The sequence below is a fragment of the Rhipicephalus sanguineus genome, chromosome 11, assembly GCF_013339695.2.
Source record: "Rhipicephalus sanguineus isolate Rsan-2018 chromosome 11, BIME_Rsan_1.4, whole genome shotgun sequence".
In the NCBI taxonomy this organism is placed as follows: domain Eukaryota; kingdom Metazoa; phylum Arthropoda; class Arachnida; order Ixodida; family Ixodidae; genus Rhipicephalus; species Rhipicephalus sanguineus.
This window is the reverse complement of record NC_051186.1, coordinates 35,935,951-35,961,198: the sequence shown is the minus strand read 5'-3', so window position 1 is coordinate 35,961,198 and position 25,248 is coordinate 35,935,951. Positions and strand designations below refer to the sequence as shown.

The window sequence follows — 25,248 nt, the reverse complement described above, 5'->3', positions numbered from 1 at the left end:
GGGCTGAAAGCTGCTCTAAGCAGCTTGACAAGAAGCTTGTGTTGCGTGCAAAACCTGAAACTAGTCTCTAGTGGCAACATTTCACCAAGAATTTTGTCTAAATGATGAAAGAGGAAGTTTAGTAGTACTCTCACAAGTATGCACAGTCTGCACGAATCAATTAGGCATTTAGGCATCAAAACGTTCGTTACATCGACTGGTATGCGCAATCGCTCGAAAGAATCATGTCATGTCGCTATCAATCTGGCCGCTAAAGGTAACCTCCGCCGTGACGATTGTTTGAGGATACAAGAGTTACTGTTGTCACATCTGGTGGTCATCTTTCATCTCTTTCCCGCTGTGTACTGTTTGAAGTGCTTTCTTGCAGAATGGATGGGCTTCAAGTCTCTTCATCTTCTTGAGTGGTGATCTGGTGCTTGCGAAACGTGTCACACTTGACTGGTGGGGCAGTGCTTGCATAAAAAAGCGGTGGTGATTGCAAACTTCCCAAGAAGCAAGTGCACATGGTTGTGGATCATCACAGCAACCGGAGCGTCGGCATTCATGCTTGGCAGTTCAAGCCAGGGCTAACTGCTTTCCAGATCTCTGTATGCAAATCTGTCGGTTATATGCATGTAATTGCGCTCCACTTGGCATCCTTGTCATGGCACTATCGGCGCGCACAGGAAACTTAAAAAGCAGTAGTGCTGGTTGTGTGCGCCTCAGCTAAAGGAGAGGTTTGGTGCTTGTTTAGTGATTATGCACCAAATTGTTGCATCTCAGTTTACAAGAGAGTCTTTGATAATTAAAAGTGCGAAGCAATGCTTGTGACAAACTGATTTCATAACAAGTAATGAAAAACCATTGTAAGAAGCGTTCTATGATATTTAACATTGTTTTACTGTACTGTGTAATTTTGCTCAGTGGTATTGCTAATACATTTGGTCATACAGTGAAATCTCGGTATAACGAACTTCAGGGGACCGCGGAAAAATGTTCGTTATTCTGAAAGGTCGTTATAGTGAAAGCCCAAAAATTTACCATAACAATAGAATTTCAGTAACGCAAACGTCCTACCTTTGCAACGGTACGTCCTTGAACTCGTTTCTCACAACAATGCACACGTGAACGTCAGACAAGGCACGTTTATTTGAAATAGTCCGTGATCGTTTTTTTGACGGGTGCAGCACAAACTCTGCGTCACGAACGATTCTAGACCGTCCGCGTTTTTATCCGCCGCTTCGGTCGCTGTTCCGCTTTTTTCTATGAATATGCGGAGTTTCCTCAAGTAGTCCAACGCATCTGTGGCCGACACGGACTCGTCGCGATCTTCGGGTGCTACCGTGACTTCGTCGTCCATGTCATCGCTGCAATCCTTTAAGGCCCAACTGCATGTACGCGAGTTTTGAGCGACGGCCGACAGGATTTGCTGTCGCGGAGGGCCATCCATCGCCGTCGCTTGTCGCAGGGGTGCAATCGCGAAACGATGCTATTTCCGATTCCACACGGCTGGCTGATCGCGCTGATAACGCGGACGGACCGTTGTTCTGACCACTGGCCAAGCGCGAAAAGCACGAAAGGCATTGGAATCTGAAATAGAATCGTTCCGCGATAGCATCCCAGGTTTCTGGAAAGCCAGAAAACATCGCTTGTCGCCCGGAAGTGAGCATGACGATATCCAACAACATGGCAGCATCTCTGACCCTTGCTTCGGTTGCAATTTGCTCGTGATGCTTCCATTCGGCGCGTACTTCAAGGAATGCAAGTTATAGACTACCTTATTTACAGCCCCATCTCACGCGGAGGGCGAGGCAGCGGCCGTATTTTGTCGTTATTTATGATCGACGGTTCGTTTTGATGTTTCGATGGTAGCTTGCTGCAGTGGTGGTAGCTTGCTGCAATGTCAACATCGTCGTCGTGTGAGGTAGCCCTTCTCCCTGCGAAGCAACGACGTGAGGCGCTGCGGCTTTTCTTAAACGTTCTATGACAGCAAGAGGAAACGTTGTCGAAATGCGCCTCGTGGACTAACCCAAATGTAACGCAGTTTGCAAAGTGCGACGTAGCGTAGGCAGCGTACGCTTCCGGGCGCCCCATGGGATCACAGCAGATACTACTGTCGCGGTTACACATAAGATTGCGAAAAAAGGAAGTCAGGAAACGCTTTTATGGCATCCTTATCTCAAACAAGACAATAATAAACTTGGCATGTTGTCATTCATCTACTCTGTAATTCTTTTTCGTAATTTGCCTGCGTGCACGCAATAGTTTTCAATCGAGCAGCCGTGACACTTTGTCGCGAACATGTGGGTGCTCCCGTCGCGACGGAGCCCGTTTGTCGCAGTCGCCTTCGCTCGAAAGTCGCGTGCAATGCATGCGGTTGGGCCTTTACAAAACCTGATGCGTCGTCCCCTCCGCAACGGAGGGGGGAAAAAAAAAAAGTTATCCGCCCGCGTCTTTCTCGCACGAGACTAAAAAGCCACCTAAACATCGCCCAATGTTAGCGATGTAAGCACGCTTCATGTTGGCTACCTTGTGCTGTCGAGCAAAACTAGCGCCTTGGTGTACCCAGAAATTCCCTAGTCAAGTTGACGAGAGCAATGAGGGCCAAGTTGAAACTTGAAGTTAGAGGCACTTGATGGCGTGTCTGCTTTAAAGATTTTGTGTATCTGTGTCATGGTTTGTTGTGTTACCTCGCGAGTGTTCGCTTAGAAGTGACTGAGTGACGACCAGCTCAATTACGACGTCATCGGCTCTGCTGTCAACTCAGTGCGCTCCAGAATGAGTGGCGTTATGCGAAGAGAACTAAACGTCACGCTGTGAAGCTCTAGCCCTTCGTGGCCGAGAAGGGTTCGCTGCCGCAAAGTGGTTGATAAAACATTTACGCCTTCGAAGCAACTTAAAGGATCGAATCAGTCATCTCATGAGACTGTCCGAGACGTGTAAATATTAAACGCATGATCAACGTCTCGCACGCACGTAGAGCCACGGGACTAGGCTAGGTACATCTCGCTTGGAATTTCCTGGGGACAGCACCAAAAAGTGGTCTGGCAACGCGGGCATGTTTTGGTGGCTTTTTAGTCGCTCCCGTCTTTCTCCTCCCGCGCCATCTCAGGTTTTTGCGGGAGGGCGTCCGCTCTTCGCGCTGCGTCGTCTGCTACCTTACAGCTCCGACTGCCATGACCGATACGCTGAAATCTAAGAATCCTCGCATTTCGGGATATAAGTTCGTAGTACTGAGGCGTTAAGATTACACGGGAATTAAATAACGATCGTTATTCTGAAATGTTAGTTAATCTGAAGTTCGTAGTAGTGAAATATTTTTACATTGAAACTATAAGCAGTCGGCACGGGATTTCTTAAAAGTTCGTTAATTTGAAATGTTCGTTAATGTGGTGTTCGTTGTAACGAGATTTGACTGTATTTGGCTGCTTATCGTTTGTTGAACATTGACAGGAAATTACACGTGCGACATTTGACAACAGTGTGCAAGCGTCGGTTTCACCGAAGCAATACCAGAGTCCATTAACACACATGGGAACTAACTTGCATTTATGCTAACATCTCGCACTGCCATTATTCTCTTGTCTTGCATCCTTTGTCACACAGTTTTATGCCTTTGAAAGAAATGAGTGAATATGCTCGTTTATGACTGCAGGGCTGTCATTGGTTCAGTGATGTTCAGTAGAGGACATGCCACATGGATATGGTGTTCTTAGCCTCAGGCTTTTCCTGTGACCAAGCAGGTAGATTATTGTGGCATGGTAGCTTTCCTGCATTATTCTGCCAGTGTGTGTCGTCGCTAACGTGTCCCGTGGCTCTGGAAACGCAGGTCTCCTTTGCGACTTACTCTGGTCGGATCCCGACAAGGACGTCCAGGGCTGGGGCGAGAACGACCGTGGCGTCTCGTTCACGTTTGGGGCAGACGTGGTCTCCAAGTTCCTCAACAGGCACGACCTCGACTTAATATGCAGAGCTCACCAGGTGAGGCTACTCAGTGTTGTTCTCGGTTGAGGGAATCGCGTTTCTTGTATAGCTACTTGGAGGGTAAGCTGACCACTGCTCTTCTGTTGGATGCATGAAATGTTGGGATGTTGTGGTGTTGAATTGGCGTTGTATTTGGTTCGAAGAGCCACAGTGCCCAGAAGACTCGTGCGTTGCTTAGGATGTTCTTTGTCACTGCACTTGAAAAGCAGTTTTACTGAGAACCAGTTAGGCCATGCGAAGTCATGTTGGGAATTATTGCAGTTATATCAGAACGTGAAGAGTTACTGACTGAAGCTGAAAGAAAGAAAACCTAAGTTTATGTTCCACTGTTTGTCACTTGTTTTTTGCTCTCATTTGTTTTTAATGTGAACGAATGAGTCATGTATTGTGGACACACAACCCCCTCGTATAACAATTTCATCTTTGCTTAACCCCTTAAGGGCTCATTTAACAAAAAAAAATATGTTTATGATGCGAAATGCTTCACTATAGTGTTCAAAACAAAAAGAAATATTTGCGAAAACTTTTTTCGGCAGATAATAATGTTTTATTGGCCATTCCTCGGTCCATCATGTATTACTCTAATACATGGGGCATTTGAGGTGTATTCTTCAAAAAATTTCTGCAACTCTAGATAGTAAAGGTTGGAATTGAATTGCCGCGCACAAAATGCACTATTCCTTGATAGTTCATCGCTCATTCAACAAAAGCACCAATGACGGAACCCGTGCTGCCATCTGTGTTGTAAATAAAAACGCACCATTTAACGAGCTGGGCTCGTCAAAAGCCTCTTGGAACATTGCGGAAGACCCATGACGAGCACAGGCCGTCATAAGCAAAAAAGTGGCAACTGCTCATGACGAGCTTAGGTCGTCATAAGCCCTTAAGGGGTTAAACCTTTAGTAAGCTAAGCCATGTTTAAGGCAAACCTCTTATGCCCACATCCCAGTTTTCCTATGGTAGCCATGTTTCCTTTTATTAGAAAGCTTCTGTAGGCCGGATTTCCCTTCGGCTAATATTGCAAGAGAGCCTATTGTGAGAGAGACAACTTCAAGAACTGTAAGGAGGTCTCTTGGGAAGATGTATGAAATAGTCATACACAGTGCTGTCCAAGATGCTGTGTGCAAAATTGTGCATTATGTAAGCTGTGGGATACAACTGTATGAACTTTTCTAGTAATGATGTCTTCCTTCTGACTCAGAGGCTACTCTTGTGCTTCAAACATGTGCTCTAATTTGAAATTTGAAACTTTGGCACTCATTCACTGTATTCATCTTAATTTGCAAAATCGTCAGCACTTAGTTAGCAAATCTTTCTCAGTGCGCTGCAATGTCGTGCTTGTTTATTCTGCAGGTCGTTGAAGACGGGTACGAGTTCTTTGCCAAACGCCAGCTGGTGACCCTCTTCTCAGCGCCGAACTACTGCGGCGAATTCGACAACGCCGGCGGCATGATGTCCGTCGACGAGACGCTCATGTGCAGTTTCCAGGTGGGTTGGTCTATGCACGAAAGCATCTTGTTCTTAAGACTCGATTTGCAGGGATTTAGAGGGGCTACAAGTTGACAAAAGTTTTTGTCACGTTCTTCTCGCATGCACAGTGCAGGTCCTTCCAGCCAATGTGTTAAAATAGAAACGTACAGGCCAGAAGCTAGGTGATGGGACAGGACTTGTCAAAAGTGTGTGGGATGCATTGACTGCGAGCGCCATTTACACCTACAGACTGTTAATTAACGACTACAGACTGTTTAATAATGGCATTCCTGTGGTACGCTAAACGTTCTAGTAGCCTCAGTGAACTGAATGGAAAGAGCAGTGGTGGGAAACCTGCGCCAATTGCGCCAATCTGCGCCAACTGGCAATTGCTGCTCCACACTGCTCCAAAAGGGTCTTTTTTGCCTAATTTGCGCCATTGCTGCGCCACAACATGGTTTTAGGAACCGAAACTAATGTTTCGCGGACAGCGCGCTTCGTGAGTGGATGTACGTCGTGGTCGCCATCTTGAGCTGCTGCATTTGTTAATGGCGCCACTAGCGTCCCAGCAGTCGTGACAGCCGACGCAATCCAATTCAATATCAGTGGCAACGGTACAGCAGCACACTACCTCCTCTTGGTACCCTAGCCCTAGCTACCCTAGCAGCACTGCAACCGCGCCGCAACCTTCGCTTTCTGCAAGCGATGCGCACTCCTCGATGCTGATGCTCTAGCCATAGAGTTTCCTACAACACTTACTAGAGGGAACTCTGGCGCTAGTGTCTATGGGAGCTGCAATGCATCGCGCTTCAGCCAGCATGGGAATCATGGGTAGTACACGGATTTGTCTAAACTTCGTTCTTTCGGCTCCGTTTGGCTCCGCGTCGGCTGCATCCGCTTTGTCGCAAAACGAAGTTCAGCAAAAATCAGCAGTTTCACTTCACCACTTTAACTTCTTTAGGCTCACCGATTCAAATCTGGTCACGAAGTTCACAACGATCCATTCTTTTATCCGAAAGAAAACCAAAACATGGCAATAAACAAAGCCACAAGTGCGTTCGAAGCCCGCCAGCACGAAGACTAGGCAAATCCGTGTACTACCCATCATTCCCATGGTGGCTGAACGATCGCAGCGCCAGAGTTCCCTCTAGGTCATTTTAGGAAACTCTATGGCTCTAGCGGTCCTGGCAGCGGACGGAGGTGCGTTTGCGTTGTCGCCTAACAAAAGCGTGCAGTATGGTTAGGACAGAGCTACGCTTACTGTGCCGTACGCGTGCGTTTATCGTAATGGCGTGAGTGTAGCGTGGTTTCTGTGCGCACGATCCGCAACGATCAACTCCGCAACAGCGAGCTGCTTTCGTTTCTACAAAGCGGTGCGCGTGTGAACGCGGTCCGGCACCACGAGCAGCAACGATCGGCGGCTAAATGCGTGCAGTAGGCTTAAAGCAGCGCGACGCGAGAGGCATGCTCCGAAGTTAGGTGAATAGATTTATTGCGACAGGGTTGTCAGCGATACGTCATACTGGCGCGGTCGTCGGTGGCCGCCACCTCACATTCGTTGTTTCCCTATGCTTGCATCGCTGCAATCGCGCGGAAGTAGGAATCATTTATCGACCTATTTCCGCACTTCTCGAAAAGGTGGAAGACACTGTGGCGTCAGCAAGTTCAGCGGCGCAGTAAACTTTTATTGCGTAAAACGTTATCGCGGCACACAATGTAACTGTGTGTGTGTGTGTGTGTGTGTGTGTGTGTGTGTGTGTGTGTGTGTGTGTGTGTGTGCGTGTGTGCGTGTGTCGGGTGTCCCAGCTAACTTGTGCCAAGGGTTAAAAAATGCAATAATAGAGGCAGTTGAGTGAAATCATTTACATATTGCTGAAAGCCACCTTACGCATTGCGGATATTCTTTTGTTTTGTAAATAATTTGTTAATTAGGATTATTTAACTCAATTGCTAAATATTGACTTTAGGCAAGAAGTGGGATTTGCAAAGTTCGAGAGCGTCTTCCTAAACTCCCATTGCATTATTTGCGAGAAAGAGTCTCAAGTGTACCATTTCTTCCGAGCTGCAAACAAGCCCGAGAAATACGAAAAAAAAAAAAAACATGTGACTAGCGCTCAGGGCAGACGTGGACGCGGCAACGCACGAGGTCCCTCCTGAGGCAAACCTTCAAGTGATCGATAGCAGGCTCCTGCACATGTGGGAGGCCAAGCAGGCTTTGCTGAAGAGATGGAAGCGTCAAAGGCACAATAGGACGCTGCGCAGGCGCATAGCCAAACTGGACAGGGACACAGAAGAACACGCCTTCCAGGTATGCCGCGCGCAATGGGAGGAGACGTGCAATGGCCTTGAGACTCAGATGCGCGGTGCGAGCGCTTGGCGCCTCTTCCGGCACCTTCTGGATCCGGAGGAAACCAAGACCGCTCAGGGGCACAAGATTCGCAGACTCGTACGCGACTTTGGGGGCACGCCAGATGAATTTCTTGAGGCCGTTCGCGAGCGTTACTTCAGAACGGGAGAAAGACTACAGCACGCAATGTACGACGGAGACGACAACGAAAAGCTAGACGCGGAGTTTAGTGAAGCAGAAATCAGGGCGGTCCTAAGCAGTCTCAACACCAGGTCGGCCCCTGGCCCGGATCGGGTGACCAACAAGACCCTACGCAACCTGGACGACGAGTCAATTACGCGACTTACGGCCTACGTTAACGAGTGCTGGCGAGAGGGCTCCCTCCCCAATGCGTGGAAAAGGGCCCGCGTGGTCATGATTCCCAAACCGGGTAAGCAGGTGACGATCGATAACCTAAGACCAATCTCGCTCACGTCCTGCGTGGGCAAAATCATGGAACACGCTGTCCTGACTCGCGTGACTGATTACCTCGAAGATGCCGACGTCTTCCCCCCCACGATGTTGGGATTTCGTCGTAACCTTTCCGCGCAGGACGTGATGCTGCAGCTCAAACACCAGATCATAGACGACACTTCTCGTTCCACCAAGGCGATTCTCGGCCTCGATCTGAAAAAGGCTTTTGACAGTGTCAAACACGCGGCGATTCTCGACCGTGTCCGATCGCTGGGATTAGGCCAAAGAATGTATAACTATATACGCGATTTCCTCACGGGCAGGCGTGCGAGCGTCGTCGTCGGCAACGCGGAATCAGAGGAATTCGAGACGGGCCCGATGGGTACGCCGCAGGGCTCTGTCGTGTCGCCCATGTTATTTAATCTCGTCCTTCTTGGGCTTCCGGAAAAACTAGCTACAATAGAGGGACTGCATCACAGCCTCTATGCGGACGACATCACCCTCTGGGTCCCCCGAGGAGGATGTGACGGCAACGTAGAACGAACGCTTCAGATGGGCGTGGACGCGGTCCAGGAGTTCTTGCGAGGCACGGGCCTCGAATGTTCGGCGGCCAAGTCCGAGCTATTGCTCTACAGACCCACGAGCAGGGGCCGCAAAACCGTGCTTCCCGGCGGAGGGAGATCAGACATTAGAGTAGTAACGGCGGACGGCGTTCCCATACCGAGCGTAGAGCATATAAGGATATTGGGACTACACCTGCAGGCCAACGGTCACAACGGTGAGATGGTACGAAGACTTAGACGCTCAGTAGACGACACGATTCGACTACTCCGCCGCATAATGAACAGACGCAGCGGTATGCGGGAAAGTTGCGCGATCCGCCTCGTACAGGCGTACGCGATCAGTCGCATAACGTTCGTAGCCCCTTATCTAAAGTGGCTGGCGTCTGAACGAAACAAGATCGACTGCATGATACGCAAAGCGTTCAAGAGGGCGGTCGGCATCCCTGTCAATGCGAGCACGGACAAGTTCTTCGAGCTGGGCCTGCACAACACCCTGGGCGAACTGATCGAGGCGCACAACATCGCACAATACGAGCGACTGTCCAAGTCCAAGACGGGCAGGCGCATCCTCGAGTCACTCGGCATAACATACCACGCACAGTGCGGGGAGAAGACAATGGTTCCGATCACAGTCCGCGACCGTCTCACCGTCCCGCCGCTCCCCAAGAACATGCACCCGACGCACCACGTCGGGCGCCGCAACAAAAGGGCGAGCGACCTGCAAAGAATGTATGGCAACAGCGAGGAGGCGGTGTACGTGGACGCCGCGCGATACCCAGAGGGAAGGTGTGCTCACGCGATCGCAGTTGTGAATCACACGGGCAAATGCATCGCGAGCGCCACGGTGCGTACGAAACACATAGAGGCGGCCGAAGAGGCGGCGATCGCTCTAGCACTGGTCGCGGCACCGGAAGCTGCGGTCGTGATCAGCGACTCGCAGGCTGCCGTCCGTGGCTTCGCGCGCGGCCGCATCTCGTGGCAGGCGGCCCGCATACTTCAGACTCGCTATGGAAGCAGGGACGGCGGCGACTTTCGAGGAACGATGGCCCCGACGTCACCGTCCTCGCATTCAAAAACCGAAAATGCGACGGTCTTTCTCCTGTGGACCCCGGCTCACACCAGCGTCCCGCTTGCAGGCAACCAGGCGGCCCATACCGCGGCTCGAGGTCTCACTCACCGAGCCGCGGCTGACTCCATCCCAGAGAGAGTAAGAACACAACAGCAACCGGAATGGTCGTGGGGCGATCGCCTGACCACATTCAGCGACATCACACAACATTACAGACTAAACAGACGCAAATACCCTCCACCACACGACAAATTAAACAAAAGACAGGCCGTAACTTGGAGATTACTACAAACAGACACTTACCCCAGCCCGGCGATCCTACGCATCTGTTATCCGAGCTTGTACCCGACGGACGCGTGTAAAGCGTGCGGGGAAAGAGCCACACTGCGGCACATGCTTTGGGAATGTGCCGGGAGAGTTAATGTCGCTGCCGCCGCTCACTTCGCGACGCATGTTAGACAGGGGCGAATTGCTACCACCGCGCGAGGGCAGGGGCCGACCGCCGCCGCGGCTGTGGTCACTGCTGAGGATCGGCTGCGTCGGCGTCGCTGCCGCTGGGAGGCGGCACTCACCAGCGACAAGCTGACCGACCAACTTTGGGCCGTCCGGCAAGCCGAGGATGCCGCCCGGGTGCAAGGGCTTCAAGCCGTCACCTGACGCCATCATCGACGGAGAGTGGGACGGGACAGGGGTTAATCCCCTCTTCCCCCCGCCTCGTCCGGACTTTTAATAAAGTTTATTCACTCACTCACTCACTCACTAGTGCTTTCGCGCGCCGCGATTGTACTGCTCTCAGCCGTGGTTTGAGCGAACGAAATCAGCTGCGGCCGCGACTCGCCGGCTTCGTCACAGCTAGTTGCAGCGGTAGGCCGATAAGTTGGCGGTCGTTTCTTGGCCCGTGTCAGCCAGTTGGCGCGCGTGACGGTGCAAGTTTTAGCGAGCGCGGGCCAAGCAACAACCGCCAACTTATCGGCCTACCGCTGCAACGGAGCCGGCGAGTCGCGGCCGCAGCTGATTTCGTTCGGTCAAACCACGGCTATGGTGGCTACCACGGCTGGGAGCAGCACGATACACGGCGCGCGAGTGCGCTAGTCACGTGGAATTTTTTTTGTATTTCGCGGGCTTTCTTTGCAGCTTGGCTGAATTTCTAGGCTAAATTGGCTAATTCTAGGCAGCTTGGCTAAATTCTAGGCTAAATTTTCTTCCTCTGTGTCTTTCATGAAAAGTCCGTGCCTGCTCCAAACACAGGGGTAGCTGCTCCAAAAGCAGATTTTGCCTGCTCCAATGGCTGCTCCAAAATGCTGGAAGGCATTCCCACCACTGAAAGAGCCCTCATACTTGTCAGAGGTGTAGAGTGCCTGGAACACAGAGGACGTGCCATGGTAACTTAGCTGGCCGAGCTTGGTGTTTCGTTTCTTAGCTTGAAGGCGCTGGTTTTGATTCCCGGCCACGGCGACTGCATTTTCATGAGGGAAAAATGCAGAAAACACCCATGTACTTTACATGAGTGCACTTATGGTGTCTGCGATATTTTATTGCCGACTAGCATCTTTTGTTTAGCAGTTTGAGAAAAAGGAATACAGTCGAACCCACTTCTAACAATACTGGTTTTAACAATATATTGGTTATAACAATGAGAAGCTGCTGCACTGTCAACTTTTGTATGCTTTCTATGGTGAAATCACCTGCTTACAGCAGTGCCCGCGTGCCGCATTATCGGTTATAACAATGAATTCTGGCTGTTGGGTGTCCGTGCTGAAAGATAATGGAAAGCGAAATCCGTGAAAAGCAAGACGAAAAATTCAAGCTGCTGCAGCCGCGCCCACAACCCCAATGCCCCTTCGGATTCACGGTACGCTTCACTACATAGCGTTATGGCATTGCGGCAAAGCTGACCTTTGAGGTACGCTATGGCGCGGGAGCGTCGTCGGCTTCTGTTATTGCACTTTTGGACATGCAATTTGAGTAAAAAGTTGAGGCTTCGAAGAATTTCAGCATCCCAAACTTGAGACATTGTCATGCATTGGCTCAATGAGGCTTGTGGCGGTCCTGTTAAAGCATCCGAATTTTCAAGCATGTCTGAAAAATCTGGCAGCTTTGTCATCCTCATCACTGATGTATGTTGGCATACCCGATCCAATATTATCGTAGTTTTCTGACAACAGCCTGCCGTCCTCCTATTTCGCTTTTTTTCGTGCAACCCCTTTATACAGTCGAACCTCGTTAATACGTACCCCCTTTAAAGGGACACTAAAGGCAAATATTAAGTCGACGTTGATTGTTGAAATAGCGGTCCAGAAACCTCGTAGTGCTGCTTTTGTGCCAAGGAAGTGCTTATTTTGAAATAAAATCACGTTTTTAGTGGTCCGCATCGCGTTAGCGCGCTTCAAATCTCCCGCCTGAAAATACGACTCTCATACGTCACTGCTGCCATGCCCAACGTTGCCCGCTTTTACTGCGCGGCCGCCGACACTAGTAGCAGCCGAGCGGAAGTAGCGGGACCCACAGTAGCAACAACGGCGCTGCGGCAAAGACTTGCTCGGATGGGCACATTCAAAGCCGTCACCAAGTTGCGGTTGGTCTCGTAATCCTCAGTACGAAAGTGCAGCGAGCACACACGCAGGGGTTTTGACTGTTTAGCACATTGGCGCAATGGCATGACACTAAGCCACTTCGAGCGTAAGGGTTCATTCCGCGGCACCCAGTGAAAAGACACCGGTTTCCTTGCTGCAGCACTGGCGTTGTGCACCATTCGGGCATCCGGCAATATCACACGCATGCGGCATTTTGTCGAACTTTCTGTCAGAGTGACTTTCACGAGCGCGCAAAACACGCACGGCACTACGCGATCCCGAAACTACCACTGAGACGGGCGAGGCACAGTTCGGCGAAAACGGAACCTTTGAACCATGTTTGAACCACGCGCGCCGTTCCCCATGGCAACGCCACGGAGGTTTTGTTTTCCATGAATCAAGCGGAAACGAACAAACAGCATTTTATTACGTCTTTTGATGCTCGGAATGTTCTTTTTTTACTGCTGCTAGTTTGATTACCAGTGATTTATTGTAGGCCGACTTCTCTACGTCATCGGGATCACTTCGAAAATGTCCCACTCGTGGCGCTCATCATGTGATACATTTAGCTTAATTTCTCGGTAAGTAGGGCACTGCTGTTGATAATATTGCCGTTTTAGAAGTTGTCATACATTGGGCTTTCACTCTGACATAAATTGTTATTTGCCTTTAGTGTCCCTTTAAGCGTACTAACGGTTAAAACGTAGTTGGGACGAATCCCCGACTAAGCCTTAGTGCTTCACCCTACGCCTACCGGTTAGTGCGTACCCTGCGTACCGCGATAACGTTTTGTGCCATAAAATTTTACTGCGCCGCTGAACTTCCCGACGCCACAATGTGCCGCCAAAGGTTTTCAGTCTTTTACAGAAGTGCGTAGATCGGTCGATCACCGATTCAGACTTCCGCGCGATTGCGGCGATGCCTTTGCGGGTAAGCATTAGAACGAAGGTGAGGCGGCGGCCACCGACGAACGCGCGAGCATGACTTATCGCCAACAACCTTATCACAATAAGTATCTTCAGATATCTGCTCGGGCACGCGTGCGGCGCAGCACTACTTTAAGCCTACTGCACGCTTTTAATAGGCGACAACCTGGACGCGCTGGGCTGCCGATCGCTGCCGCCTCGTTGTGCGGGGCCGTGTTCAAGCGCGCGCCGCTTTGTAGAAACGAAAGCAGCTCGTTGTTGCGGAGTTGAGCTTTGCTGGTCGTGGGCAATGAGAAACCTCTTTGCATAGACGCTATCACGCTAAACGCACGCGTACGGTACAGCAAGCGTAGCGCTGTTGTAACCATACTGCACGCTTTTATTGGGCGACCACCCAAACGCGCTTCTGTCCGCTGCCAGGACCGCTAGAGCGTCGCGGAGTGCGCATCGCTTGCAGGAAGTTCGTCATTGCCGCGTTAACCGAACAAGCTCATCTGTGCTCATCGCCGCATCTGTGCACGGTCTGGAGCGAAGTGGGTACGAAGAACACTCCCACGACAAATGCGCGCGTGTGGTGCAGCAAGCGGCCCGGCAGTGACGCCGTGAGCCGAGAAGGCGACGTGCTGCACGCAACTAGCCAGGAGACGATCGGCTCCACGCAGCCGTACCGCGTTTCACTGGAACTGTGTCAGTTTTCATTTAGTAGCAGATCGTGGTACAGACGCACACACATATATCGCGGAAAGCCGACACTGTCCGTTCTGTCGCTACGTTGGTCACTGCGTATACCGGTCCCTGTAATAGTTCCGAAATGCTCCTTGGCGTTGCCACTGCGCGCTATTGGCACTATCGGACGGTCGTGCAAGAGTACCAGAATCTTTTCTCCAGTTTGGGAAAAAGAAAGAAAAGGCTTTGCAGTGGGTACTTTAGGCAATATTTGCTGTGGCACTGTATTTATTTCTTTGCTGGCGGCGATGGCGTACGCGAGGAGATGCAAATTTTTACTTGGTGGTTAATGCGTACTACCGTTTAGTGCGTAGTTATGCGGCGTTCCTGGCAGGTACGCATTAACGAGGTTCCACTGTAGCAGTTATCGATTATAACAATGAAATTTTCATGGCACTTGAGTATTGTTATAGTAGGGCTCGACTGTATTCCATGTTGAAAAAATTCATTCCTCATACCATTCCGTCTGGTTGCTGTCCAGATCCTGAAACCCTCCGAAAAGAAAGCGAAGTACCAGTACGGTGGTCTCAACTCCGGGCGGCCCGTGACGCCGCCTCGGGGGCCAGTCAAGAAGAAGTGAACGCCAACAGTGGGAAAGGGGTGAAAAACACCGTAACAGAGGACAGACAATTCGACCGCAACAAACAACAACAAGCGTCTCTTACCCACCACCACCACCACCACCGAAAGCAGGAGCTACATGCCCGCCTCTTCCTCACACCTCCTCTGTTTCCACGTTGCTGCCACCTCTGCCGCGCCGCTGCCAGCTCGGCCAAGTGTCTTCCGCGGGTCGTGTGGCACCCGCGGAACAACCCCCCCCTCCTTGTTTTTTTTTTTTTTTTCTTGTCCTTGTTCTTTTTGGTTCGGTATAGCCCTGAGGTCTCTTTTTCGATGTGTACGCCTCTCTCATTGCGCTGTTGTTTCTCGTGTTAACATCCCGCACTGGTGTTAATTTTTATCTTTTGTCATCACGTTCACATTTTCTTAGTTATCCTTCGCCCCTCCCTCGCCCGCCCCTTCTCATTTCGTTGGACATGTTATGACCGCTTTAGGCGCTGAGAATGCACACACCGCTAGAGCGTTTTTAGTGCCTAAAGCAGTTATGATATGAACAGATATCAACTTCTCCAACAAGGTCATTTCGTTGTAGTTGTGCGAGTGGTGTCGTTTGATACGCGGAGCGTGAAATGTTGTTGACTTCTCACGAACAGGGTAGGTAGGTGGCTTGAACCTTTTAGTGGCCAGCTTGCAAAGAGTGCGTTTGTCACTACGGGCGTAGTGAATTTGCCTTGAAACTCGTTTTGCAAACCGCTTTCTATTGTTTCTTCTTCTAAAACCTGCTCTATTGCGGAGGTGTCACATGACAAACCTTATGCTATCTAAGAGGTGCATATTTGACTCTCCTTGTCGAGGCCTGAGCTAGTCTCGAAAAACTTTCCTGCCGGCAAACTCTTCTCTAGTGCATTTTGACCGGTACAGTTGGGCACGTTTACAAAATGGGCGTGCTTGAAATTAGTGGCGACGTTGATAGTGTGTTCTGACCACCCGTGCTTATCGATAGATTTGTTTTCGCTATTTCTAATGGATTCGTTGCTGTTGACAATCGAGAGCTGTCAACATTTGGCCAGTCAGTTAGCTGGCTAGTAAAGATTGTCTGTGTTTTATCGAATGCGCTTCGTGGCTGATTTTTGTGTTGCCTGTTCCCTTTGTATTAAAGAAGTTCCCTCTCCACCAGTTCTTTTTTCCAGTGCATTTTTTTTTCTTACTAGAATGAATGGTGTTTGCCTATAACTTTTGCTGGGGATACTGGGGAGGTGGCATAATCATTTCTCACATTTTCCCATTGTGTTTTAGTTATTTCAACCATTTCCTCTGTGCAAATCAGTCTGTACAGACAGTCTAGTAGTTGCCATTGCCAGAGACGATTTTCGCGTAGCAGAATACGACTTTGTTAGGATGCAGGATGCCTTTGTTTGCACTCGTCACAGGACTTCCCACGTCATTCGCGCACCTAGCCTGACATCTTAGCAGCAATGTGTCGTGTGATAGGACCACGTCATAGTGGGTCGCAAAGTGACATCTCTGCCTGCACAGGTTACGGTGTGCGTGTGTTCTAAGCAGCTTGGTCGATGCAAATGCGGCCGTGAATTGGTACCAATTTTCAAGCTAACGACAAGTTTGGATCACTCTGCAAGCTTGGCACACTTTTTTTGTGGGGTGCAGGTGTGCATCCTTCCTGCATTGCACACACTGAAAACCTCCTCGAAAATTGCATCTGTAACTTGATGTAGCGACGCGTTGGACAGAAATCACATCTGTAACGTGATGTGTTAGACGGTGAAAAGAGTTTCAAGAAACTTTCCGTCGATGCTTTCTTATGCAGCCATTCCTTGTCAGGGTTGTCTCGTTTGGAACAGTTCTGTGCAGACAAATTATACCGCATCACCTCGTTGGGAGTTCGCTCCAAGGAGGTGATGGTGGAATTCTGCGTTAATGAAATGTTAAGAACGAGCTCCCTCTTCATCTAACCACAATGTCAAGCCCTGTGACGGAACGCTAAAAACAGCGATTAGAACGTGGCACTCGTTTTGTATAATAGCTTGCGGAGGAACGAAATTGGCCTTGAAGCTGGCGTAGTGGATTTCTATCGTATGCACTCGTAGTTTTGCCGTCGGAATAGCTCTTTCATTCTTTTCGAAGCCGTTCGTACTAGAAGTCGTAAACCGCCTGTAAAATATCTTCGCTCTTGTTCGGAAAGGTACTACTACCACTGTTGGTGTACAGTTCTAGCGAGTCCCAATAACCACATCCCGCAAAACGAAATCTGCCATGTCTGCTTCGGAGGGACGGGGTGAGGAGGGTCGGGGAGGGACGGCGAATAAACTGGCGTCACAACAAAGAGAGCCCGCACTGTTACTTCGCGGGGAGGAATCGGAGAGCGCGCGTTTCGTCTGCGCCAGGGCCTGCGACGTCACGTGGCCATTGACGTTTTGAGGCTCGTTTGTGGCGACGAAGGTGCGGCTGTGTCTTGCTGTGCTCCAGCACTGGAGGGCTGACCGGCGGTTGTAGATTTTGCCAACTTAGCCGCAGTGGCGATTTGCATCGATTGACGGCGGCTTGCAATGTGTAGCGGCCGCTTGGAAGCTTCGAGGTTGTTAAAAGTGGCATGTCTTTCTCCTTTCAAAACAGAGGTTAATAAACAGTTGGGAAAGAAAAACCTGGTGCACTGTGTTATACTTCTGTCCACGTCAAGTGTGTTACGCTTCTCAAAGCTCCAGACTTGTTTTGGAGCCGAGATTGATATAACGAAACTGTGCTAATGTTTGCCGTATATAGTTTCATTCATTGGATAACTCGATGTGCTATATCACTGCATTTAAATGTTGCTGCACACTGCTATTCTATGAACAAGTAAAGCATATTTATGCACCTGACAACTTAGCGCTAACGAGAATATATGAAGTTTTCAATCACTTCTAGTCATAACTGCATTGGCCTCCATTGACATTTCCCTGCCCTTTAGAATCTGTCATCGCAATTTACTTGCACAAACTTCAGACTGTCATAGATTGTGCATGGACAAGAAAGCTTATGCAAACGGTTAACTTTTTGTTGCTTAGATTGCCACTGTCTTGATCTGCTTCTGGCATACAGGGCAGGTGTTCGTGGAAGTTGGATATTCAAGAATCGATGCTGTCTCTAAGAAATGTGACGAGAATGGGCTGTAGTGCCAGTGTGCTTGAAATTTCAGATTGCAGGATAGTGCATTTAGTATCTCTAACACCACGGCCGGTCTAGAGGCGTGCGCTCGCTCCTTCCCTTACGGCCTGAGCAGCCGCCGGGAGTACAATGGAACTTTTTCTATACAGTCACGACGGCGCGCTCCGCATGAGGGCGTCGCGAGCCAACCGCCCAAAGCGCGTTTCGCCGCATGCGCTTCGTGTTGTAAACCAGCTGTGCCCGGCCAATGTAGCAAGCGGTGAAGGAAGTACAGGTGCGTGTGGGGACAGTCTGCCTTTCTCGGCACTCGGCAATAGCAGACGCACACGCAGCGCTACTAGCAACAATATTTTTTGGCGAAAATGCCTGAGGCCCGTATGCTTAGATTTAGGTGCACGTTAGAGAACCCCAGCTGCCACAGCAGTGCATTTTTGGTGGGCCACGCATATTTACAACGTCGCAGAGGGTATTACCCATCTATCCTGGAAAAGATTAATGTAATGCGTGCAGTGCAAGTATTCTCGCTCCAAGTCACTGGTGCACTGGAACATCTGCGAAACTTTAGGGGCAACTCCTCTATTGTTCTATTCAAGGATGCAGCATCCACAATCAGCTTCATGAAAGCCATAAAGAGATGGTTCGACATTCACAACACTACGTACAGTGGAAGGGACTGCAAACTTCCCATCTCAAAGCAGGACGACAGCCGATTGCTGGGGCTGGAAAATGAATTTTCAGGCTACATTAAGCGCATCCAGGATTCTTCTGTCGCCGCTGGCGTTGGAAACTTTACAGACGAGACGTACACTGCCCTGCTTTTCACCACAAAGTCCACAGTGGAGACAGTCCGAAAAAAAAACAAGGCTGTGTTATAACCGCGTCAATGCTTTGCCGAGCAACAGAAGCGGGCTTATGAGAGGCCTGCGCCACCACTTCTGTAAAGCGGAATTTGCCAGAGTCATCATATATACTTGCTACCATGTTTCTATCGCATTGGTACCATGAATACCATATAGAGCAACTTCAGAAAGTGCCACGGTAAGTCGGAATCCGAGCACTCCCTGCGTGCGCTAGCCTCCGCAACGGCCAGGAGTGAGTTAGGGAGCAGTTGGCTCGGAGCGCCCCCATGAAATTGCGGCCATAGGTAGCAACAGCCTCCCGTGCGCAGGCCGTAAAGGAAGGAGCGAGCGCGCGCTTCCAGACCGGCCGTGGTAACACGTCCCGTGAGATGGGGGGGGGGGGGGGGGTTAAAATGTCCTGGATGTGCTTGAGGCAGGCCCATTGCCAGGGGGGGCTAGGGGCCCGGGCCCCTTCCGAAATTTTGAAGTAGGTGTTTTTACCAACAATAAGTAATGAAAATATAGGTGTTTTTCTCAAATAGTCGAGGTTTTCAGCAAGTGCAACCCCCCCCCCCCCCTGAAAAAAATTCCTGGCTTGAGGTGCAAGTACTGTAGCCTTAGTGCAAAATTCAAGATTCATTGCCTGAAAATGTGGTTGAGAAAAGTTGGGAGCCATACCACTCTGAAGGTGCATGACCAGCAGAGCTGACAAGCACACTATCTCTGCTTGTTGGAGTTCTGAAACTCTGCTTCTCGAGCATTCTTGCTAGTATATGCAGTCGACCCATACTTGCCACGCAAGACCATGCCAGCGTAGCACCTAGACTCAACTGATTTCATGAAATGTGTCTGAACGTTGTAGCGCTCCATTGAAGCCTTCTGCATCACATTTGGTATTGCGCTGCCTCTGGAATCTGCCCACCTTTGACAGATCCATGATGTCAACTGACATCATTATGTGGTGTCGTGTCACAAATTTTGATCATTGATGTCGCATGAGATCATTATGTGACATCGCATAATGTTGCCCGGAGGAGCTCATGCGCGTTTTCTGTACGCGGATGGACGCCCCTAAATTGGGTAGGTGTGCCGTTTACAGCTCTGCTGTTGTATGCTGGTGATCAAGCATTCAGATAAGGTAAAAGCTTTTCTTCTTGCAGGGTAACATGGCTAACATTCGCGACATAAAATTTTTTTTTTCTTAGGAATGACCACCACAAGAGCAATCTACTTTCGTATTAATTCATATTTTTTTTTTTTTTCGCAAGACTCATACATTTTGACTTAGGTGCAGGCTGCCTTGGTTGTAGATTTGGAATGGTAAAAGTGGCATGCAGCCACTGGCAGTGTACGACACACAAGCTCCTAGGGTAATACGTACATAAAAAAAGTTGCAAAAGATCCCTAAGCACACTCACAGAAAATGAAAACATGAAAGCAGTTGTTGGTGCCAGCGCCAGCTCTAGAGGGTGAGGTTAAGTGCTTTCCGGACACTGCTTTTGGAGATGCCAGCTGGATGTGTGCTGTTGCCAACCTAGCCAAAAAACTTCCGCGTTTCTAAGCAAGAAAGTGGATGGGGGGACTGCCACCACTGTAGCACAAATGCTTCTGCACCGCAAGCGTAATGCCGAGGTTGTAGGTTTGTACCCCACTTGCGGAAAGTTTATTCAACCACTTCGATTTCCGTAATCCCATAAATAAATATTTCAATGAAATGCTGCAAAGAATTCCTCTTATCCTTTCCATGGCTTCATCATCTGTTGTTGGCTTCTTGCAGCAAAGCTGTATGTGGCTAGGGTTCCGTGTACTTTTCATGTTCGTCAACAAAATCGCATGTCACACAAATTAAGCCAACCCCACCACTCGCCACCAGTCCACTGGAAATGAACACACTGGCAGCAACCCACACCAATTAATACTGTGCACCAAATGCCAAGCACATGTGGCAACCCAGACAATATGACACGTGTTGCGAGTCAGAGAATGCGGCAAAAAGATGCATGCTGCTCAAATGGAAAACTTTAAAGGAGCATACGCTACCGTAAAATACCAAGCAAGTGCCCCCCCTACGGTGAAATATAATCTGACAAAATTTGGAGCGGGGACTCTTGCTCTGTCGCGGATAAAGATTTAAGATGGCGGAGTAAGAGTCCCTAAGAATAAAAAATGCACACCCGTGCTTCCAACGAAATGCTTCATTGAGTACGCATGCATTCGCTGTTTCCAAAACAGCGAATGAAACAGTGAAAATGGCAGGAGGGGAGGGTGGGGGCGCGCTTACTCTGTCATTGGCGCATATTTCGAATCTCTCGAAAAAAGGAGGGGGGTGCTTGCTCGGGATTTTACGGTAAATTCAAAAGGGACTTTCTGGACATTTTGGATTTAGTTGCAGGGTGTGTATGATCGGCTCTGGTTAGAATTTCTGTGTCACCCCTGTGTTGTGTGCCTAACAGCTTCGCTGGTCACCCATTTCCACAGAGTGTAGAATGGATTGATATTTTCTTGGATGATTCTCTTTTCTTTCAGTGGCATCTTGTCACACTATAGTAAGTTACAACTTAAGAAAATATGTCGGCTCCGTCCACAGCCAATGCTGTCCCTCCCACTGAGGATTTACATGAAGTGCTCTATCCAATAACGCTTGCTCATTTTCATGTGGTCAAACGCTTCTCAAGCATTTCAGATAGCCGACTTTCCCATACATGTACGTTTGTCTTGCTGGTTTTAGTTCAGAAACTTGAACGTCCTGGTAAATTTCCTTAGAGATTCTGACATCACTACTCAGCCAAACGTAATGTTTTATGCAGTAACGATGAACCTTTAACTCTTGCTAGGCTTAGTATTTACATTAGCCGAGAAGAACTGCTTACAATTCGCGCGGAAACCAGCTAGCACGCCTGTCTTTCACAGGTGAAAGGCAGGCGCTGCACAGTTCTGTGGGAAGAGCCGACATATTTCCTTAGGTTGCAATTGACTATAATAAAAACTACAAACCACACCCCTCATTCTTTTCTTGGCTTCGCTATCTGTTAGCTTTCATGTTCTAGAGAAGCACACTCGTACTAAAAAGCTACGCAGCGAACTACACAGTTTTATATCACATCGGCCGTATATACAGGATCTGTACACGCGAGCGTGTTTGATCACAAGTTTGATAAGATCAGCTGCCTGCCTCGCGAGCAGCAAAGTGGGCGGAGACCCAGGCCAGTCCCCACTTGAGATTTGTGAGCATGAACTTGAGAGCCTTGGTCCACTGCTCTTCCGAGTTGAACTGGATCTTGATGGAGCACGACTGGCCTGTGTTGCTGTCCTCGATCTTGCCTTTGTCTATCCGGTAGGGAAGGCAGAAGTTGGAGTCCATCTTGCTCACCTGCACATCGTACAGAACAGACGTGCTCATGTCAGAGTGGTAGCACACTCCTAACAGGCTGTCATCGCTGCTCACTTGCTAGATTGAGGTTTCATAAACAGACAGGTCTGTCTAGTGTAGATGGAAGCATGTTTAGTTTACCTACCAATGGCGTAGCCAAGGGGGGGGGGGTTGTACTCCCCCCCCCCCCGATATTTTCAATTTTGCATGTGTATGTATACAAATGCACACACAAACACAAAGTATGGCTGAACAAACCCCCCCTTCCGAAAAAAATTCCGGGCTACAACCCTGTTACCTACTGAGACCTGCTGTAGTCAATTCGATGTGTCTCTGCTACAAAAAGTGCACAGACTACTGAGAGGACTTCATGTGCAATAAGTATGACAGGTTTTTGCAATCTTGTTCAATTTCATTCCTTTAAGTATAGGCACAGTGTGGCTGAATGTATGGCATCCTTGCTTACGTCTGTGGTGCTACGAACTGCATCACTGAGATTATTTTGAGATGGCTGGTGTAATTTGTTTAATCTGGATTACGCCTCTTGTACCAAGCCAAGGTGTTGAAATTTTCTCTCTAAGCATAGAAAACTTAATGCCATTCGTCACAAAATATATTCAAGCAACTCATCAGTATTGTGCTGATTTTGTAACTGCCTTCTGGGCTGCCTGGCACAGTTTAAGGTTGCATGTAATGTTTCTTTTTTGTGCAAATTCTTTTTATATCAACTGAGCCATACTACACACAACAGGAGGTACAGAGAAATCTAAAAAAAAAAGCAGTGATGCAAGGAAAAAAATCGCAAGAGCTGCCTTAAGGAATGGTAGTGCCTTTTAGTGAAGATACCGCAGCACTTTGCAACCATGTCTTTTCGTCAATTGTGTCTGTGTTTCTGTTTATTGACGAGTCTTGTTCGGACTTTCCAGTAGTTGCTCAGCCTCACACACGACATCTGTTGCCCATCATGCTTTACAAAATTTTAAAGCATGGTCATTTGTGAGCATGTGATTGTATTGGCCTGTTTGTGCCACAGACACTGATAATGACTCGGAGATGGAGCGCATCCCGACACCTTTTGGCAAATTAACTCCCACCACAGCACAGTATGAGCACAGGCTCCATGAAATCAGCGCTGGCTGTTTTGCACTAGAGCATTGTCATAAATGGTGTCCCCTGTTTACAAACCTTCAGGGAGCGATAGTGAGAGCTGCCAACAAGCGAGACAGTTGCTTATTGTGTGCTAGCGTGTTACTAGCAAGTCATGTACAGCACAGCCGAGTGCAAGTTTGCCTGTACCTGTTTGTTGGCCCTGTTGTTGTTTTGTTAGTAACGCTCTAGCACAATAGGCAACCATTTGTATGTATGTGTTTCTTGTGCCCGTTCTTGCTGTTTTGTAAGTGACATGTAAGTACGCATTAAGAAGTACGAAGAGCCATGAACTAACCTCTTTCATAGCACTGTTAATACAATAATATAATAAGTGTTGGGATTTTACGTCCCAAAACCACGATACGATTACGAGGGACCCCGTAGTGGAGGGCTCCAGAAATTTCGACCATCTGGTGTTCTTTCACATGCACCTAAATCTAAGTGCTATCGAAAATGCGGCCGTGGCGGCCGGGATTCGATCGCGCGACTTTTGGGGCAGCCATCGAGCACCATAGCCACTAGACCACCGTGGCGGATCTGTTAATGCAATCAAACAGTGACCGCGCAAGCACTGCTCACCTGTTCCTTGAACTGCTGCAGGCAGTCGAGGAACGCCACCATGGCGTGATCGAACTTGGTGTCCCACAGGAACTTGAAGCCGCCGGCGAAGTACAGGGGCAGTTCCCGGGTCGGGTCCTCCAGGCACATCAGGTACGAGTGGTTCCCGAAGGGTACCAGCCGGTACCTCAGGAAGGTCATCTCCATCTTCTCGGCCAACGAGTGGAGCAGGAGCACCGTCTGACCCCACGCCATGTTGATCTCGGACCACTCGACGGGAACGTTGGGGAGTCGACCTAGTCGGAAATTGTTGATGGTGCCGAAGTGTCCGTTGTGCCAGATGTGGAAGGTCGCGTTGAACACGTTCGTCTTGTGCAGCTGACTCAGCTTGTTCTCCGAGTACTTGAGTTGGCGTTCGACGCTGGCGTGGTCGTCGGAGCACTGCATCAGCTGACGGTTCAGATCCGAGTATTCGCGCCAGTAGCGGTCTTCGTCGGCTCGCAGACGTTCCAGCCGATCGGCGAGCTGCTTGCGCTCGTTCGCGACCTCGCCGCGTTCCTTCTCGATCTTCTCGACGGCCTCCAGGAGTTCGCGTTCCTCCTGTTCCAGCTTTCGGAACTCGGCGTCCAAATCGTCCAAGTTGACCACTTCATCCTCGCCGTTTGTGAGCTGTTCGAGGTACTTCTTGTAGTCCTTGCACTCGTCTTCCGCCAGGTCCAGCTGTCTCTCCATCTGGTCCAGAAGGTTATCCGTGCACTCCTCGCAGATGGGGTAGTCGACCGCCGACTGATTCGTCATCAGCTCGAACAAGCGCGTCTCGACGTCTAGCCTGTGGCTGATGGTCGTGTCCACGACGGCCGCGCTTTCGCCCACCAACATGAAGCCGTTGCCGCTCTCGACGAAGCGTAGAGGTTCGACCGCGCGACGTGAGACGCCTTCCTCGGGGACTCGGTAGTGGACCGCTGGTGAAGGACCGCATAGCTCGACGGGGTCCGACTGACTCAGCATCGGCTCCGAAAGCTCAGACAAGGTTTGCTCGTCGATGGACGAGAAAGACGCGTCGAGTCGGAGAGGCTGACAGCATCTCTGGCAGGTGAAGTTGACGGGAAACGTACGGTCCTTTGTGAGAGTGACCGACAGCCCAGCCATGACTGTTTGGTTCCTGCTTTCACAGCTGGATCAATGAGACTCGGCGTCTTCACGAACCTACGACATTGCGTAAGCGCGGTGTTTATACCGCCAGATTCGTCTTTTTCGGCAGCAACGCCGGATCAGACTTATCTGGGATTAGCAGCAGGCCTTCGACGAGCTAAGTGAGTGCGCGTGTGAAAATCTGAAGGTGCCAAAATGGTGAAAAACACCTGCAGCGTTGTTTTGCAACCACTGATCGCTTTCGAAACTACCAAAACACACGCGCTTGATGTGGCGACTGAATTAACTCGATTAATTTATCAACATCGTCAACATACATAAATGTAACAGTATAGAGTATCTTAAAGCACTACCTATAGCAGTATTTTTG

The 25,248-nt window shown here is 49.5% G+C and overlaps 2 protein-coding genes across 2 annotated transcripts in view; one reads left to right on the top strand and one right to left on the bottom strand.

Annotated features, from left to right (window-relative positions):
• LOC119374148 (serine/threonine-protein phosphatase PP1-beta catalytic subunit) overlaps positions 1-17,307 on the top strand; it is a 28,187-nt gene extending 10,880 nt beyond the window's left edge. Inside the window, exons 5-7 of the mRNA XM_037644210.1 lie at positions 3,809-3,960; positions 5,317-5,451; positions 14,572-17,307. Of these exons, the coding sequence (XP_037500138.1) occupies positions 3,809-3,960; positions 5,317-5,451; positions 14,572-14,670 (386 nt within the window). The 3' untranslated portion in view covers positions 14,671-17,307. The remainder of the gene's footprint in view (positions 1-3,808; positions 3,961-5,316; positions 5,452-14,571) is intronic.
• A 4,413-nt stretch (positions 17,308-21,720) lies between these two features.
• LOC119374146 (beclin-1) lies at positions 21,721-25,117 on the bottom strand. The gene is made up of 2 exons (XM_037644207.2): positions 23,748-25,117; positions 21,721-22,019 (listed from the first exon to the last, which is right to left on the bottom strand). Exons 1-2 carry the CDS (start codon positions 24,873-24,875, stop codon positions 21,810-21,812), a joined length of 1,338 nt encoding a protein of 445 aa, XP_037500135.1. The 5' UTR covers positions 24,876-25,117; the 3' UTR covers positions 21,721-21,809.
• Between the last annotated feature and the right edge of the window lie 131 nt (positions 25,118-25,248).